At 40.1% G+C, this 17,215-nt stretch overlaps 1 protein-coding gene across 1 annotated transcript; it reads right to left on the reverse strand.

The window, feature by feature from the left end:
• Window positions 1–205: 205 nt before the first annotated feature.
• On the reverse strand, window positions 206–9,912 carry CHIA (chitinase acidic). The gene is given in 13 exon segments (XM_026484550.4): window positions 206–343; window positions 346–449; window positions 1,180–1,321; window positions 1,409–1,524; window positions 1,999–2,082; window positions 2,085–2,207; window positions 2,494–2,597; window positions 2,779–2,903; window positions 5,376–5,443; window positions 5,446–5,537; window positions 6,198–6,254; window positions 7,878–8,079; window positions 9,853–9,912. Coding segments are annotated over 10 exon segments (1,086 nt in total). The 5' UTR covers window positions 5,528–5,537; window positions 6,198–6,254; window positions 7,878–8,079; window positions 9,853–9,912.
• Window positions 9,913–17,215: the final 7,303 nt, after the last annotated feature.

The raw sequence follows: 17,215 nt of genomic DNA on the forward strand, positions 1-17,215 counted from the left end.
TGCTGGCTCCCCCACTTCCTCACACAACCTCTTCGGCCACCCCCATCCCCCAAGCAGCCTGTATTTTCACATCTAGAAGGGTTTCCACTCCAATCACTAAAAACCAAAAAGGCTCATGTTTTGACTGACGGCTTTTACTGCAGAACTCTAGGTAGGAGCAAGACACACCAAGCGAAGGAGACTCAGGAACAGAGACAGGTCAGGTTTATGCCCAGTTGCAGCAATCACAGCTGGTGTCAAAGACAAGCCTGACCGGGGAGTTCTGCTGGTATGTGACTTCATTCAGTCAGTGCCAGAAGGCATTTCTGTTATTCGCCACAGGGTAGAGGCCGTTGACCCCCCCCCCCCCCCCCCCCCCCCCGCACAGAATCCACTGTCCCCAGAGCTGCCTCCAAAGCTGCTGCTTTCGCTCCCACTTCCGCTCCGGGCCAGAGCAGGGGTGGTGCAACCTGAAACAGCACAAAACAGACTCATGGACCTGGAAGAGGCTCCCACCATCCCCTAGAGGTGGGAAGAAGGTCTGGAGGTGGGGTGCTGGATCCCTACAAGTGAGGAGACCACAAGATAACTCCATACTCAGGAAAAGCTGTAATTTCAAGCCACTCTAGTTTTAAATTTAAAAATTTCTCTCTTCCCTTATGATGTCAAAATCATTAAGAAAAAAAATTACTGAGCACCAGTATGTGCAAAATACTTGCCTAAGGTCTGGGTATAAGTGGCAAGCTGATGAGCTCTAAAAAAAAAAAATCTGGAAAAGATTTAGGGATGTGGTATTTCCCCTGCATTACAGATTAGAAACGTGAGCAGTACTGAGGATTTCTTGTTCAGTCTCCAGGTGGGCTGAAAAAGGCTTTTAATGAGGGAGGGGTTCAAAGAAAAGTAAATGCTTACATATTGAAGGTCAGCCGAATCTCTTGGGGCTTTTCCACACCTTTAAGACTTAGCTGACGTGGAAAACTCACCCAGATAGGCCCGGTTTCCCATAAGAGCATAACTTTCCTGACCTGGAAGTTTAAGAGTAGGGAAAGAATGGAGCACCTGTGTCTCAGCTGGGCAAGAGCAGTGAGGTGAAATGGGAAGTGACTCCCTGGCCAGTGGGGATGGACAGATGCTAGAGCTGCCATTTGAGCTGGAGAAGGAGCAATTGTATACCCCTGGCATCCTTCTGTTTTCACTTACTTGCACTCTGCAGCCCAACGGCTTTCTTCAGGGTGTTGATCAGGGGGAACTTGCCCTGGTTGCAGAACGTGCTTGCGAAGTCATCCAGGTCAATGGCTGAGACCGTGGCACCTCCAAAATTGTTCTCCTTAAGCCATTGAGCCTGCTTAAGGATAGAGGACGCCAGAGGTCATTTTACTTCCCTGGACTCAGGGCTGGGCCCGCAGCATGTCAGAGGGGCTGACCTTACCTTGATACCGAAGCTCTTGACATCGTCAGAGCCAACCCACTTATTTCCCTGGTAGGCTCAGGGCACATCCCGAGGAGTGTCCCAGGCCTGAGTGCCTCTATTTTTCAGGAAGGTAGAGATCTTTAAAAAACCAAGAGATGCAAATCTTTTAAATAAGATTCCCATGAAAGAAAAAACAAACATGTGCCTCTTTGATTTTTTTTTCTTTCATGTCTCCAATTGGGATTTTCCTGTTTTCTAATTATGGGTTGTTCCTTGAAGTAAATAATATCAAGTTGCATTTGAAATATTCCTGTTATCCCTATCCTTAATGCTTGATTTTGGGAGCCCACATTAATATGAGAGGTATAGTTCTTTTATTCCCTTACATGCTAATAGAAAAGACCTTAAATATGTAGTCTGTTGCTTGAAGGGATATTGCGCATTATAGGTGCTCTTCATACTGCATTAGGTCAATGAATAGGCTACTTAAACACCTGAAGCATTTGGAATGATAGCTGTGTTTTAAGTAGATAAGTAGGGGACAGAATGAGCATTCATTCTGTCCAGCGCAGGGCATGGAATTCACAGAATTGTACAGCCTAATCGACCTATCTCATACTGGGCCCAGAACCCAGCCTACGTGGTGTAGGGCCTGGCAGGACCGCCGCCAGAGGTGGGGGCGCCAATGCCGTGTTGGAGGCATCACTCAGGATGAAGGTGTGGCCATAGGTGGGGAATCCAACGATGAGCTTCTCAGCTGGGGCCCCATTGTCTTTCCAGCAGTTCATGATGTAATCCTGCAATAGCAGCGTGTTGGCTAGGGGCTCCACCCAGCTGATGACCCAGTGCTTAGTTATGTTAGTCCACTGTTCTAACAGGCAAAATTGTATAATGTTAATGACAGATAGATAGTATTTTTTCAAAGCATTTTGGTGAAATTATAGTTAACGAGATATGCTCAGCCACTAGAAAGGATAGTTATCCAATGAAACATTTGCAGAATTTTCATTTGTTTTATCCCTGAATTTCCGTGTGATGCACAGCCTCATCTCTGGTCTACAACTGCATGTGTGCAGGGACTCACCACAGAGGTAGGCGTTGGCTGCCAGTGTTAGTCGGGTATGTGTACAGGGGGCTGTTCTCTTCAGTATAGCCCTCCCAGGAGCTATGGGGGCCATAGGTCATGACGTCAATGTAGTCCAGGTACCTGAGATGGGGTAAGGGATTTAAAAATATTTGTGATAGTCATTTCCCACACCTATGTGGGCAAAAGATACCATTTCCAAAGCCTCCTAAATGAGGTCCCTGAATAGCAAGACAGATTAAGGACAAGTCCACCTTGCAAAAGTGATAACTGCAGGAGTTTGAGGATAGGGTGAATCACTCACTAGGCCAGCTGGGGGATCTCATAGCCAGACTGGATGCTGGAGATGCCAGCTGCTACTGCAGCAGTGATCATCAGCCGGGGCTTATTGATCTGCATGGCCTCCTGCTCAAAAGCTTCACACATTTCCTATAGAATAATCCAGTACAGTAGGTCATCTATGCATCTGATTTCAGCTCCTTAAGTAAGTAAGTTTGCATCATGCTTTTCTTCTCAAAATGCTTTCATATATTTTGTCTTACTTCAGTCTCTCAATATCCCTATAAAGTAAATAGGATTGATGATATCATTCACTTTTAGAGCTATCTAATGTGAATAGAAGCTAGACAATTTCACCAAAGTCCCACGGCAAGTTAGTAGCCAGGTGATGCGGAGAATCCAAGTCCCAGATGACCAGTCAGATCTCCACTTATAGCACTATACTCTGAACTTAACAGTTGCTGCAGTAACCTAGAACCAGCTTTTGGCTTTATACATGTGGCTTCCCTTCACCCAGTAAATGAATTACTTTATAGGACTGACATCCCATCACATGAAATGCTGATTTGGTCAATAAGGGAAGTGGTTACAGCCAGGTGATGGGTTCCCATTCAGCACTAGCACTTTTGTTTTGGGTAACTCTAATCTCATTTGGAGGACTGGATTCAGTTTTTTATAATTGTATTAGTAGGGTGTGCCAGAGTGTGTTCCAGTGAGGGGTGGGTCTGAAAATTGTCATGTGAAACTGGTTAAAGGAATGAGGGTATTTAAACTGGAAGAAGAGAAATTATAGGCAGGATGTTACAGCAGTCTGCAAATATTGAGTGATAGATTACCAAAGGTGTTTCATCCTTTGTTATTTTGGTGAACAGAGCTAAAGCCAATGACTGGAAGTTATAAATTATGACTGGAGGCATGTTTTGGCTAAGAATAGAGATGTTCTTTCTGATCTCTAGGGCTGTTCAACAAATAAGTAGATTGCCTTTCAACTAGTGAGTTACTCAATATTGAAACCATTCAGAGGCTGGCTGATGATCTGGTATATGGGATGGTGTAGAAAGAATCTCTGTCTTGGGAGAGGGTAAATCTAAAAACCATCCTTGGCTTTTCTTACTCCATTCACTTTTCCTTGGTGATATCTTAATTATCAGCATTTGCTGATGACTTCAATACAGTATATCAACTCAGCTTCTTTGTTCTGAACCCTAGATTGGTATTCTTTCAGTGACTACTGGCCGTTCCTAGAGGAGGTCCTACAGATTCCTCTCATTCTTGATGTTCAAAGACAAATTAATGAGTCCTTCTTGTTTCAAATCTACTCTTCTTCTTGTATTTACATTTTAGTTATTAGAACCACAATCAAACCAGTCCTCAAAGTCAGAAAACTGGAAGTCCTCTCATTTCCACTTCCAATTGGTGTCCAAATCCTATTGATTATATCCTCCTAATGTCCCTTGTGTACTTGCCCTTTCTATCCTCACTGTTAGAACCTTTGTTCAGGCCATCAGAACTACATCCCTGCCTTCCTGCCTCCTTTTAATTCATCCTCCATGGTTATGCCAGAGTTATCTTTCTAAAGCACAAGTTTCATCATATCTCTCCACTACTTTCAAAGCTGCCCCATAGCCTTGAGAGTAAAATCTAAATTTCTTAACATCACCTATAAGTCCCACATGATCTGATTTTTGCCACATATGCAGACTCACAATCATCCACATGTCTTCATTTGTGCATTTCCTATCTTCGTTGCTATCTCCGATTGCTTTCAAGACTGAGCTCAGATGTCGCTTTCTCAAGGAAGTTCTTCTTGATCCTTCCCCAGAGTAGAATTAGGTACCCTCTGTACCCACTATTACATGCTCAAAGCAAGTATAATTGTTGCTTATTTTTCAACCTGCCACCTCATGTTGTATTCCCTAAAGCCAAGGATTATCTTATTCTTTTTTTTAAGATTTTATTTATTTATTTGACAGAGATATAGACAGCCAGTGAGAGAGGGAACACAAGCAGGGGGAGTGGGAGAGGAAGAAGCAGGCTCATAGCGGAGGAGCCTGATGTGGGACTCAATCCCATAACGCCGGGATCACGCCCTGAGCCGAAGGCAGACATTTAACCGCTGTGCCACCCAGGCGCCCCAAGGATTCTCTTATTCTTATCTTCAACCTAACACCTAACCCAGTGTCAGGGACAGAGTAAGTGCTCAGTAATAACAGGCAGTCTAGTGTAATGGTTGGAAGCAGTGGGCTCTGTAGCCAGACTGCGTGAGTAGTTATGACACCTACTAGTTGTGTGATATTAAGCAGGTTACTTAAACCTTAGTTTCCTCTGTAAAATAAAGATTATGATACTTATAATACCTAGATCATAGAATAGATGTACAGTGAAATGAGTTACAATTTTTAAAATACAATAGTAGAATAAAGTAGAATAGTGCCTGGCACATAGCACACATGTGTTCTTGTTATCGTTATGAAATGCTATTGAATGAAGGCATGATATCCAAGAATCTTTGTGATGTAAGTCTAAATTCCAGTTTAGTTGCTCTTGGGAAACACCAGATTCTCCTTGGAAAGAATAGGGTTTGAATTTTCTTGGGTTAGAGATTGCCACTTCCCTCCTCACCTGCACTAGGATGGTGAAGAGATGCTTGTCCTGAGGAGGGCTTCCATGAGAGCCAGGGTACTCCCAAAGTCTAGCCCATCAAACTCATACTGGTGCAGGAATTTGATGACTGAGGCAATGAAAGTCTGGCAGTTCTCAGGAGCGGAAACCATGGCCGTGAAGCTGAGGGAGACCCAAAGAAGGCAGAGTGAGGGAATGCCTTTGTGTTGCCAACACCTTGTAGTAAAATCAAACTTTAAAATTTCTGCCTCAGAGCTCTTCACCAGGACCCACAACCCAGATATAAGTACGCTTCTGGTTTTCTCTTGTCCTTACTTTGTAATCAGTACTCAGCCAGCCATGGGGTTTCAGTATTCTATTTATTTTGTTATCCATCCAATTCTGATTTTTTCCCCTAGGTTGCACTTGTGCTTTGAACACCTGGCTACCCCAGCTCACTGTGTTCTCTCTCCAAATAGCCCCCCAAGTTCATATGCCCTCAAAGAAGTCTTCTTGTTTACTTGCATGACTTTCTCTTCTCTTCCCCCAAAAGGTAAATAGAAGTGCTATAGCACTCTCCACAGGGATTGTGCTTTCGAAATACTTTAAGAAGAGGTTGTTTTGAAACCTCTGTGAATGCAAACCCAGAATATCCACCTAAATGTAAACATATAAAATAAATTGTGTTCTACTTTAATATTGAGGTCCTGGTAGAGTAATTTATTCCAGGAACCTATTTGTTTAATGTGCATCCTTCATACCCTGTCTTAGCATGTGAAGGGTAAAGGAACATACTCTGTTTTCAATAGCAAATGGACATAGGCTCTCCCACAGAGGACTTACGGGGCAGTTCCAAAGTTCCAGCCTCCAATGGCCAGGAGAGTTTAAAGCTGGCTCTTCCTATTAAGCAAAGAATAGAAAAGAGAAACTTCAAAATCCATGAGTCCTTCTATTTAAAATAACATTGCTTTGGTATTGGGCCTGGTCATATACGTTGATGTTGCCTTGATAAGATATTCTGTAGGATAATTTTCCTTCACTACTGAGGACTATATTTATAAAAATTATGTTATTATCCAATACTTAGTATAATACTAAGTGAAATAAATCAGTCAGTGAAAGACAAATGCCATATGATTTCAATCGGATGTGGAATTTAATAAACAAAACAAAGAAAAAAGAGACAAAAAACAGACTCCTAAATATAGAGAACAAACTGGTAGTTGTCAGAGAGGAGGTGGGTAAGGGGATGACGTGAAATAGGTGAATGAGATTAACAGTACACTTATCATGATGAGCACTGAGTAATGTATAGAATTGTTGAATCATTATATTGCACACCTGAAACTAATATAACACTGCATGTTAATTAGCCTTCAACAACAACAACAACAAAATTGTGTTGTTATCATAAATGCACTAAAAATTCTCTGAGGAAATCCAAATTATGGGAGCAGATTTTGTAAAAATAGGTATCTATTGGCAATAATATATATAAAACTAAAAAGCATAATTAAATCATATTCTGTTCCATCAGATGAAATGATAAATGTTGCTTGAACATAATTACTTTCTCAGCCTCCAAGATAATGAATATAAATCAATTGCTTAAAATTATGCACATTTTTCTGGAATAGTGGTTCTCAAACAGTTTATATAAGAATGGAGTGCAAGGGTCAGAGTGGGAAAACATTAAAATTCTGGGTTTATAGCCCCTTTCTCAGAGATTCTGATTTAGTTGGACTGTAGGAGGGATTGACATTTTTATCAGGTGCCCCGTGTGATTTTGATGCATAGTCAATGGATCACACTTCAAGAAATACCACTCCACAGGAGCTTACTTCCTCTATTTATCATAACTTCAATTCTAGTAGCTACATTCAAGATAGTACCACTACTGATGGTAACGATGGCCTGTAGCCCTATTTCTCCTAGAAATAGCTAAACTGAGCAAATCAGAAATTAGAAGATATCAGAGTCATTGTTTCTTTGTTATGCTTCACTTTTACACAAATAGAACTCTTATAATACAGCAGACATTTCTGATTTGGGGGCTCGGTTCCCAGGGCCGATGTCTAATCTTCATTACCATCCACCTCCCGCTCTCTATTGTGAGTAGCTACGATGGCTTGTAGTTTCTTGGGTCATAAAAAGAGATGTAGACAGGGAAAAGGAGAAACAGAGCTGATATATTTTGAATACCTGCTAGAGCAGGCAATGTGCTATGTTATCTATATCCTTGCTACTTAAAGTGTAATTTCCTGGACCAGAAGTATCAGCATCATTGGGGAGCTTGTTTGAAATATAGAATCTTGGTCCCTGCCTCAGACTCACTGAACCTGAACTCATTTTAAGAAGATCCCAGGTGACACTACATCAAAAACTAAGGATGTACTGTATAGTGACTAACATTCCATAATAAAATTAAAAAAAAAGAAGATCCCAGGTGATTTGTTTGCACATTAATATTTGGGAAGCACCAATCTAGGAGATACCAAATTAGATATCTCCTCCATCTCTTACTTTTTTTTCAGGCCACTGAAAGCTTGGTAGAAAGTCACATCGTCCCATTCAATGGTGGTGATCTCGTTGGTCCGCATCCCAGCAAAGGCATAGATCAGGTGAGTACAGAGGCAGGGGTCAATGTCATCAGGCTTGAAGAGCCCCAGGCCTGGCCAGTACTGGACCCAGTTAGTGAAGTAGCATGTCAGCTGGTAAGCAGAACCTGAGAGCAGTAAGAAGTGAGAACAATGGCCTGATTTAGGTGCCACTGAAATGTGCTGTGAGATTTGGCTCTGCCTCTATTTCCCTTCCTTTGTCTCAATGCCCAATCTCTGTGTGGGGCTGTTTAATATAAATATTCTTGCAGATGAGTTCAAAGATTCTAACTTGGGAACTAGTCACTGACTTGGGATTAGTTATTTTTTACTTCAACAGATTCATTGGGGGATCTTAAGCCTAAAGACCACTTAAGAAAAGATGTCCAGTAGCCCTGTGAAGCCCAGCGAATACCAGTTTATAACTCCCAGTGGTCATGCTAAAGAGGATAGCAGTGACAGCCAACCCAAAATAATAGGTTCTCTCAATGCCAAACCCATCTGTGAAGTAGACAGTAGCTCTCTTTCCTTCATAAGGCTTATCTCTTGATATACTTTAAAAATACATTAATCAGACAATTGCATTATGAGTAATTTGTAGAGATTTGTGGTTTCTGTTAGGAAAAGATCGTATCAATGATAAAAGACAGAATTCATGACTTACATAGCTGAGCATTCAGCAGAAGGGCCAGACCCGGAGGGAAAGAAAACACACGTACACTGAACCAATTCTCTATACCATGTGGAATCTGATTCTGAGGCCTTGGGTGCCAGTCCTATTTGCCATAGGTTGTTACAGCCCAGTGGTATGTAGGGATTATGTCAAAGAGTATTCTTTCCAGTGAAGGCACCAATAGACCTACACTTTCCTCCTCTTAGTCAAATATGGCCATGGCACTCTCTTCTTACACCTTTCATGTCAGTAATAAATGTTACTGAATGCAGAGTTCACAGGCTACTATTTTGGAAGATCTACTGAATTTCTACTGAAATTACCCAGAATGTACTCTACTCAATGAGTACATATCCACCAATACTTCACCTCCCTGAACCGGGATGAGTATAGCCTTCCACAGACAAGGCATCCTCTAAAGCTGTGAATTCAATATCTCCTGGAGCATTGGGACGTTCTTGGAGCCATCTTTTAGGAGCTCTTATAGTAGAAGAGAAGTACCAGGAACTGCGAGGCAAGACTCCAGATGCCTCTCCCTGGTTCTACCAGACCACTTCTGACATGACTGTTTTATAAATTGAGCTAGAGGTTTCATTTGGAAAAGGTTCTGAAACTATAAAAAGTTTGTAAATCACAGCTCTAGAACAACTAATAAACTATGGATATAGCTTGGTTCTAAACAATTTACTGACTTAACCCCTTTAAATGATTGAATTTCTAGCTGACCTTGTTATGATACATCAGCAACTCAGTAGGACAGTAGGGGATAAAAGAGAAGTCATTCTGAAAACAGTGGAACAAAGATAACACACATAATTCTATCTCAGTTCCTACTGATTTTCATCCCTGGAAAAGCTAGACCAAGGATGCAAGCATTGAATAAAAATATACCAGTTAAAATGAGGTGGTGCAGGAAGAGGAATGCAGAACAAGAAACAATTGATAAGGGGTGAGAGAATAAGACCAACATTGGAAGAAAATAAGTCTTTCTTTTAGGACCATGCCAATGGGATCAATGAAGGTAGAAATGTTACTAGAGTTGACTGAGATTAAAGGAATAAGAGATAGACTGATTTGTATACGTCAGGATTCTCTTGAAAATTTGAAATGATGAAAGAAGAACAGAAGAGCCCAGAGGTAACATGTGAAGACTGCTTCATGGCTGTCAGATCCAGAGAGAAAAAGAAATCAGGTAAGAGTAAGGATCTGTCTCTGACTGCAGACTCACCTGTGAGGAGAATAAGCTTTGCCACGGCTGTCATTGCTACTGGTCTAGCAGAACCTGGATTTGTTTTTTATACCATCTGAGTCCTAGGTTATTGTAAGGGCTTCCAAGTGGAGAACAATGAACTCAGATGTGTATGTAGCTAAGGAGTAAATCAACAGATCTCCTCCCCTACAAACACCACGCCTTAGACTTGCAACCTCTACCCTCCCACCACCACCACTTTTTCTGCTCAATAAGGACAAAACAATGCTGTGACTCCTGACAAGGTCATGGAGACCATTACAATGGAAGCCAATAGCTTAATAGCCTTTATGGCAGTTCCCAGGGCTGATAAGCATCTGTTTAAACATTCTGGTTAGGTTTTTATGTTGTGGACATTTCGTGACTGGCATCAAAGCGTATCTTTATTGGAAAGCAAATAATAAAAACCCTTAGAAGTTATTAGCTGTTTTTAAACCCCTTTTCTTCATGTACTTATTCATGTACAATTTGTATAATCAGTACAAACTTTCCATCTTTAGGTGCTACTTTCTGAACATTTTACCCACACCTGTTCTTTGGAATGACCTTAAGTCATGATTATATGATAATTTTATCTAAGAATGTATGGTTTCCAAAATGTCCCCTCTGAAGGTCAACAAGAACTTTCTATTATTCCATAGTTCCAAATTATGTCCAGATGTTAAAAAAATACTTTCGTGTTGCTGATATGTAGAGATGATGATATTGAGAGGAGTCTCTTTTAATAGAAATATTTGCAACTTGACTATGTCTAGAATTTTATGTTTAAAATTAATTCCAATCTATCTTTCTAAACATTATCCATTACCATTATCCTATAATAAATTTTTGCTTCAGCCAAATGGTCTATTTGTTGTCCCCAAACATGTCTTTCATGCCTTTGCTGCTTATACTCTCTCTCCACCGTTTGCCTATAATGTCTTCTTCTCCTCACTGCCTGCCCCAATGTTACAGTTCTTCAAAGCCCAGCTTAGACCCTCTCTTTGAAGCTCATTGATCTCTTCTTCCTCTGAAATACCCTATATACTCTAGTACCTATTGTCTGTACTGCTTATATGCTACTGCCCTGCACAATACCCAGAAGGTAGGTGTGGGCATATGGGCGCCCATCGTGGGATATCAGCACCTTTGCTGATTCCATGGATGCAGACTGACTTCTCTATCACATTTAGAAACTAAATTGTATCCATTCACCCCACAATAATTAGGTCCTGAGTGCTTAGTTCCCACTTGCAGGACCAGAGAAAGTCTGGTAGAAGTGCTTCCAGGGAGGATTTCAGTTGCGAAAATAGTAGTATCCACAAACACTACAACAAACACTATGTGCCAGAGATTGTTCTGGGTGTTTTATATCACTAAGAACTTGTTTTTGCAAGTGGCTAATACCAACAAAACAAGCACAGATTGGTATATTGGAAAAATATGAGAAAGCTCACAGAATCAAAGATTAGAATATAGGACTGCCTCTGATAAGACAGAAATCAAGCATTTCTTGGGGCAGTGGAGTGGGAGGAGGTCTTAGAATAAACCCTAATTTTATTTTTTGCCATGATTCATTCCACGTAAGAATCAAAGTCCCAGGAGAAACTGTAGCTTTGAGCTTGCACTAGACACTTGATTAGGGAAAAAGGGCACTTGGATTCAAATTTCCATCAGGACTGTTGACAAAATTAAATTCTAAAAGAGTAGGGGGCAAATACTGAGTGACTGAAAACAATGAATGTTCATCAGAGGGTCTACGTCATTATTTCATTTAGCCCATAAAAACCATTATTACCGTTACCCCAATTTTGTAGATGAGAAAATTGGTAAAACAAATCAGAAGCACCAGATCCAGCTATTTCTTATGTTCCATAAATGAGTGAAACCATATGATAATTGTCTTTCTCTGCTTGACTTATTTCACTTAGCAAAGAAATAGCAGGAAGATCAGTAGGAGAAGGAAGGGAAGAATGAAGGGGGGATAAACAGAAGGGGGAATGAACCATGAGAGACTATGGACTCTGGGAAACAAATTGAGGGCTTCGGGTGGGGCAAGGGGGAATGGAATAGGCCGGTGATGGGTATTAAGGAGGGCACATATTGCATGGTGCACTGGGTATTATACACAAATAATGAATCATGGAACACTACATCAAAAACTAAGGATATATTGTATGGTGACTAACATAACATAATAAAAATTATTATTAAAAAATTAAAAAATTAAAAATAAATAAATAAATTCAAATAATAATTTTAAAAAGCACCAGATCCAGGATTCAGTGCCAGGATAGTTGCCTCCAGAATGGAAATCTCCTAATCTTCACACTGCACTGCTTCCTTATATTCCAGTTGGTGGTCCAGGTTGAACTGGGAAAGGCATTTCCCTGAGGCATCCAGGAGAATACGGTTGGGACAAAGAGGCAGAATTATGTTACATCAAGGTTAAGTCAAGGATTTGCAAAAATATCAAAGTCAGTAGTCTCAGGTTATCCTCTTTGGCACTATAGGTCTATCTGTTGTTTAGATTTAGTGAGATATTTTCTTTTGAATTTGGTGCCTCTTATCCTACATAAATGACCTGCAGGTAAAACATCCCTTCTTAATAGCTCCTTAGGAGCTCCAGGTATGCCCCTATCAAGCCTGCCTCCCATCTGAGCACTTAAGTGTTAGAAAGAATTATCATCATAATATTTATAGAATAATAAAGATTTAAAAGTGTGGCATTGTGTATCTTTTCATGTTGTTAGATTCTTTTCAATAAGCCTTCATTATTTTTAGATTCTCAAATTTATGGTACAATGTACCATACACATGAGTTTAAATATGCATTTAAAGGAAAATATTAAAAGAAAACCCCTGTTCTACCACCCAGCTTAAATATGAGAATACTATCTTTGAGTATTACTTCATATGCCCTTACCCAGTTCAATGCTTCTCACTTCCCTGGAGTAAGCAACTATCCTGAATTTTGTGGTAACCATTTCTTTGCTTTATTTATAATTTTATCACATATGCCTGTATCCCTAAATAATATATTCATTAGTTTAATAATTGTTTATTATGATAATAATAATATCTTCATTAGTTTTAGTATCTTCATTAATTTTAATTTTGTATAAGTGAAATAATACCAAATGTATTCTTCTATTACTTGCATTTTTAGCTCAGCATTAAGTTTTTGAGATTCATCCGAGTTGTTACAGGTAGCAGCTGTTCACTCATTTTCTTTTTTTCAAAGATTATTTATTTGAGATATAGAGGGAGAACAAGAGCCAGGGGAGGGGCAAAGGGAGAGGAAGAAGCAGACTCCCCGCTGAGCAGGGAGCCCGATCTGGGGCTTGGTCTCAGGACCCTGGGATCATGACCTGAGCTGAAAGCAGATGCCTAACTGACTGAACCATCCAGGTGCCCTGTTCACTCATTTTCGTAGCTGTACGGTTTTCTGTTATATGAGTGTGGTACAATTCACTTATCCTTTCTGCATAGAGTAAAATGTGGGTTGTTTCCAGCTTTTCTCCCTGTATGCTGTTATAAGCATTTAACATGTTTCTTGGCGAACATTTGCAAATTTCTCCAGTGTTTGTATCAAGGAATATGATGGCTGGGTGAAATAGCATATGTATCTTAAAATTTGCTATTTAGCTAGACATTTTTTCCAAAGTAGTTGTATCAGTCTGTACTACCAACAACAATGTATGAGAATTCCTATTACTCTACATCTTTTTTTTTAAAGATTTTATTTATTTATTTGACAGAAATAGAGACAGCCAGCAAGAGAGGGAACACAAGCAGGGGGAGCGGGAGAGGAAGAAGCAGGCTCATAGCTGAAGAGCCTGATGTGGGACTCGATCCCATAACGCCGGGATCATGCCCTGAGCCGAAGGCAGGCGCTTAACCGCTGTGCCACCCAGGCGCCCCTATTACTCTACATCTTTGCCAAAATTTGGTATCATTGGATTTGAAAATTTGTGTCATTATGGTGAATAGTTTTAGTTTTTCTCTCTCAGGTAACTAATAGGACTGAGCATTTTTAAACATTTTAAACATTTATTGTCCACTTTTGTTTCCTTTTCCGTGAAATGTCTGCTCATGCCTTTTGCCCATTTTTCTATTGGGTTGTCCACAAATATATTAATCCTTTATTGGAGTACTTTATATATATTTGGGGTTGTAGTTATTTTTCTCCCATTCTGTGTCTTGTCTTTTCACTTTTTTATGATATCTTACGATGAAAAAAGTTCTTAATTTTAATGTAGTCAAATATATACAACTTTTTCTTTATGGCTTGCTTTTGTGTGCATACGTATCTTATTTGAAAATCAAAAATCCCTCCCTACCCTGAGAACATAAATATTCTTTTATATTTTCTTCTTAACTTCTAAATGCTGCCTTTAAATTTAAGTCCTTAATTCGTCAGATTTGTTTTTGCGTATAGCGTATGGACTGATTTCAGTTTTTTTTTCCATATGAGTAACTAGTTGTCCCAGCATCATTTACGAATAATCCATCGTTCCTATGCTTATCTGAAATACCATTTCTATCATAACTCAGACCTGTCTTATGTAATGGTATATGGTCAAATCCCATCCCACCATCCCCACCTCCTGTCACACACACTGCTCTTCACCCTCAGGAACGTCTCAGTCATCATGGCTCTTTATGCTCCTATTTCAATTTTATGATTCACTTGTTAAATTTCATGAGAAACACCATTGCAATTTTGATTGGAATTACATGGAATAACATTGGGGATAATTGTGATCTTTGTGGTACTGTCTTTCTATTCATGAATATGGGTTGCCTCGCAAGTTATTTACATCTTTTAAAATGTCTGTTATAAAGTAATATAATTTTCTCCATAATGGTTTTTCACATCATTTGAAAAAGATGTATTCCAAGGTATCATATATATTTTGTCTCTATTATAAATAGTATCATTTAAACTGCATTTTCTGTTTATTTCTGGTATATACAAATGCAGTTAATTTTTTTAAAAGATTATTTATTTTGAAAGGGAAGAGGCCAGAAGGAGAGGAGAGAGAAAATCCCAAGCAGACTCCCTGCTGAGTGCAGTGGCTGACGTGGGGCTCAATCTCACCACCCATGAGATCACGACCTAAGCCAAAATCAAGAGTCAGATGCTCAACCAATTGAGCCACCCAGGTGCCCCGCAGTTAATTTTTTTAATAAAAATTCAAGTCCAACAACCTTATTAAACACGCTTATTAGTTTACATAATTTTTTGTGCTTTTGTTTCATTTCCTCTATAGTGACTCATATCATCTGAGAACAATGACAGTTTTATTTCTTCATTTCTAAAATGCGTAGCTAGAGGGCCACCACATAAAAGAACAATGAGAGACTGGCCCATGCAGTCAGTCTAAGTAAGGATGCCAGTTTATTCACACAGAAATATGGGCATGACTGGCACAATAGCCACTGCCAGTCAATTGTATAGAGCATTCTCCCACACCTGCCTGGCATAGTGGTTCCCATGGAACTGAACAAAGTACCAAAGTAGACGCTAGGATCACGGATTTGGGTTCCAATCCTAGTTCTCCTTCTTACTGGATATGTACATTAGAGAAGTTATTTTACTGGTTAGCCTCAGTTTCCTTGCTCATCATCTCTGGATAATAATAGTTCTTATAGGGGGATGCCTGGGTGACTCAGTTGGTTAAGTGTCTGCCTTTGGCTCAGGTCATGATCCCGGGGTCCTGGGATCGAGTCCCCTATCGGGCTCCTTGCTCAGCAGGAGCCTGCTTCTCCCTCTACCTGCCACTCCCACTACTTGTGCTCATTCTTTCTCTCTCTCTCTGACAAATAAATACATAAAATCTTTTAAAAAAAATAATAGTTCATACAGGGTCACTGTGAGGATTGAATGAAATCGCCTATGTAATACACCTTGCATGTGCCTAGCACATATTAGATATTAAATAAATTTTAGCCATTATGATTATACCCAAACTGAGATCTGAAATCTTTGGATAGCTGAGGAGTAATTATGGGTTCTGGGGGAGTTTGCACACTAAACTTTGTGCATGGGTTAAATGACGTATTTCAAATATTAATTTATTAGTTTTTTAAATGTAGATTTAAAATAAAATACCAATTCATTTGAAAATTCGAGTTGCTTTTTGCTGTATTTCCTCAGTTGGCAGAGAAGGAAAACTACTATCACTATCTTCTTTTTTTTTTTTTAATGATTTTTTATTATATTATGTTAGTCACCATACAGTACATCCCCGGTTTCCGATGTAAGGCTCGATGATTCATTAGTTGTGTATAACACCCAGTGCACCATGCAATACGTGCCCTCCTTACTACCCATCACCGGTCTATCCCATTCCCCCACCCCCCTCCCCTCTGAAGTCCTCAGTTTGTTTCTCATAGTCCATAGTCTCTCATGTTTCATTCCCCCTTCTGATTACCCCCCCTTTCTTTATCCCTTTCTTCCCCTACTGATCATCCTAGTTCTTATGTTCCATAGATGAGAGAAATCATATGATAGTTGTCTTTCTCTGCTTGACTTATTTCACTTAGCATTATCTCCTCCAGTGCCGTCCATGTTGTAGCAAATGTTGAGAACTCGTTCTTTCTGATAGCTGAGTAATATTCCATTGTATATATGGACCACAACTTCTTAATCCAGTCATCTGTTGAAGGGCATCTCGGCTCCTTCCACGATTTAGCTATTGTGGACATTGCTGCTATGAACATTGGGGTGCATATGGCCCTTCTCTTCACTACGTCTGTATCTTTGGGGTAAATACCCAGTAGTGCAATGGCTGGATCATAGGGTAGCTCAATTTTTAACTTTTTAAGGGACCTCCACACTGTTTTCCAGAGTGGCTGTACCAACTTGCATTCCCACCAACAATGTAGGAGGGATCCCCTTTCTCCACATCCTCTCCAACAATTGTTGTTTCTTGCCTTGTCTATTTTTGCCATTCTAACTGGCGTAAGGTGGTATCTCAGTGTGGTTTAACAAAGCTGGGGGCATCACAATGCCGGATTTCGAGCTGTACTATAAAGCTGTGATCACAAAGACAGCATGGTACTGGCACAAAAACAGACACATAGACCAATGGAACAGAATAGAGAGCCCAGAAATGGACACTCAGCTCTTTGGGCAACTAATATTTGATAAAGCAGGAAAAAACATCCGGTGGGAAAAAGACAGTCTCTTCAATAAATGGTGCTGGGAAAATTGGACAGCTACATGCAAAAGAATGAAACTTGACCACTATCTCACACCATACACAAAAATAAACTCCAAATGGATGAAAGACCTCAATGTGAGACAGGAATCTATCAAAATTCTAGAGGAGAACATAGGCAACAACCTCTACGA

This window comes from Ursus arctos, unplaced genomic scaffold (genome assembly GCF_023065955.2).
Source record: "Ursus arctos isolate Adak ecotype North America unplaced genomic scaffold, UrsArc2.0 scaffold_12, whole genome shotgun sequence".
In the NCBI taxonomy this organism is placed as follows: domain Eukaryota; kingdom Metazoa; phylum Chordata; class Mammalia; order Carnivora; family Ursidae; genus Ursus; species Ursus arctos.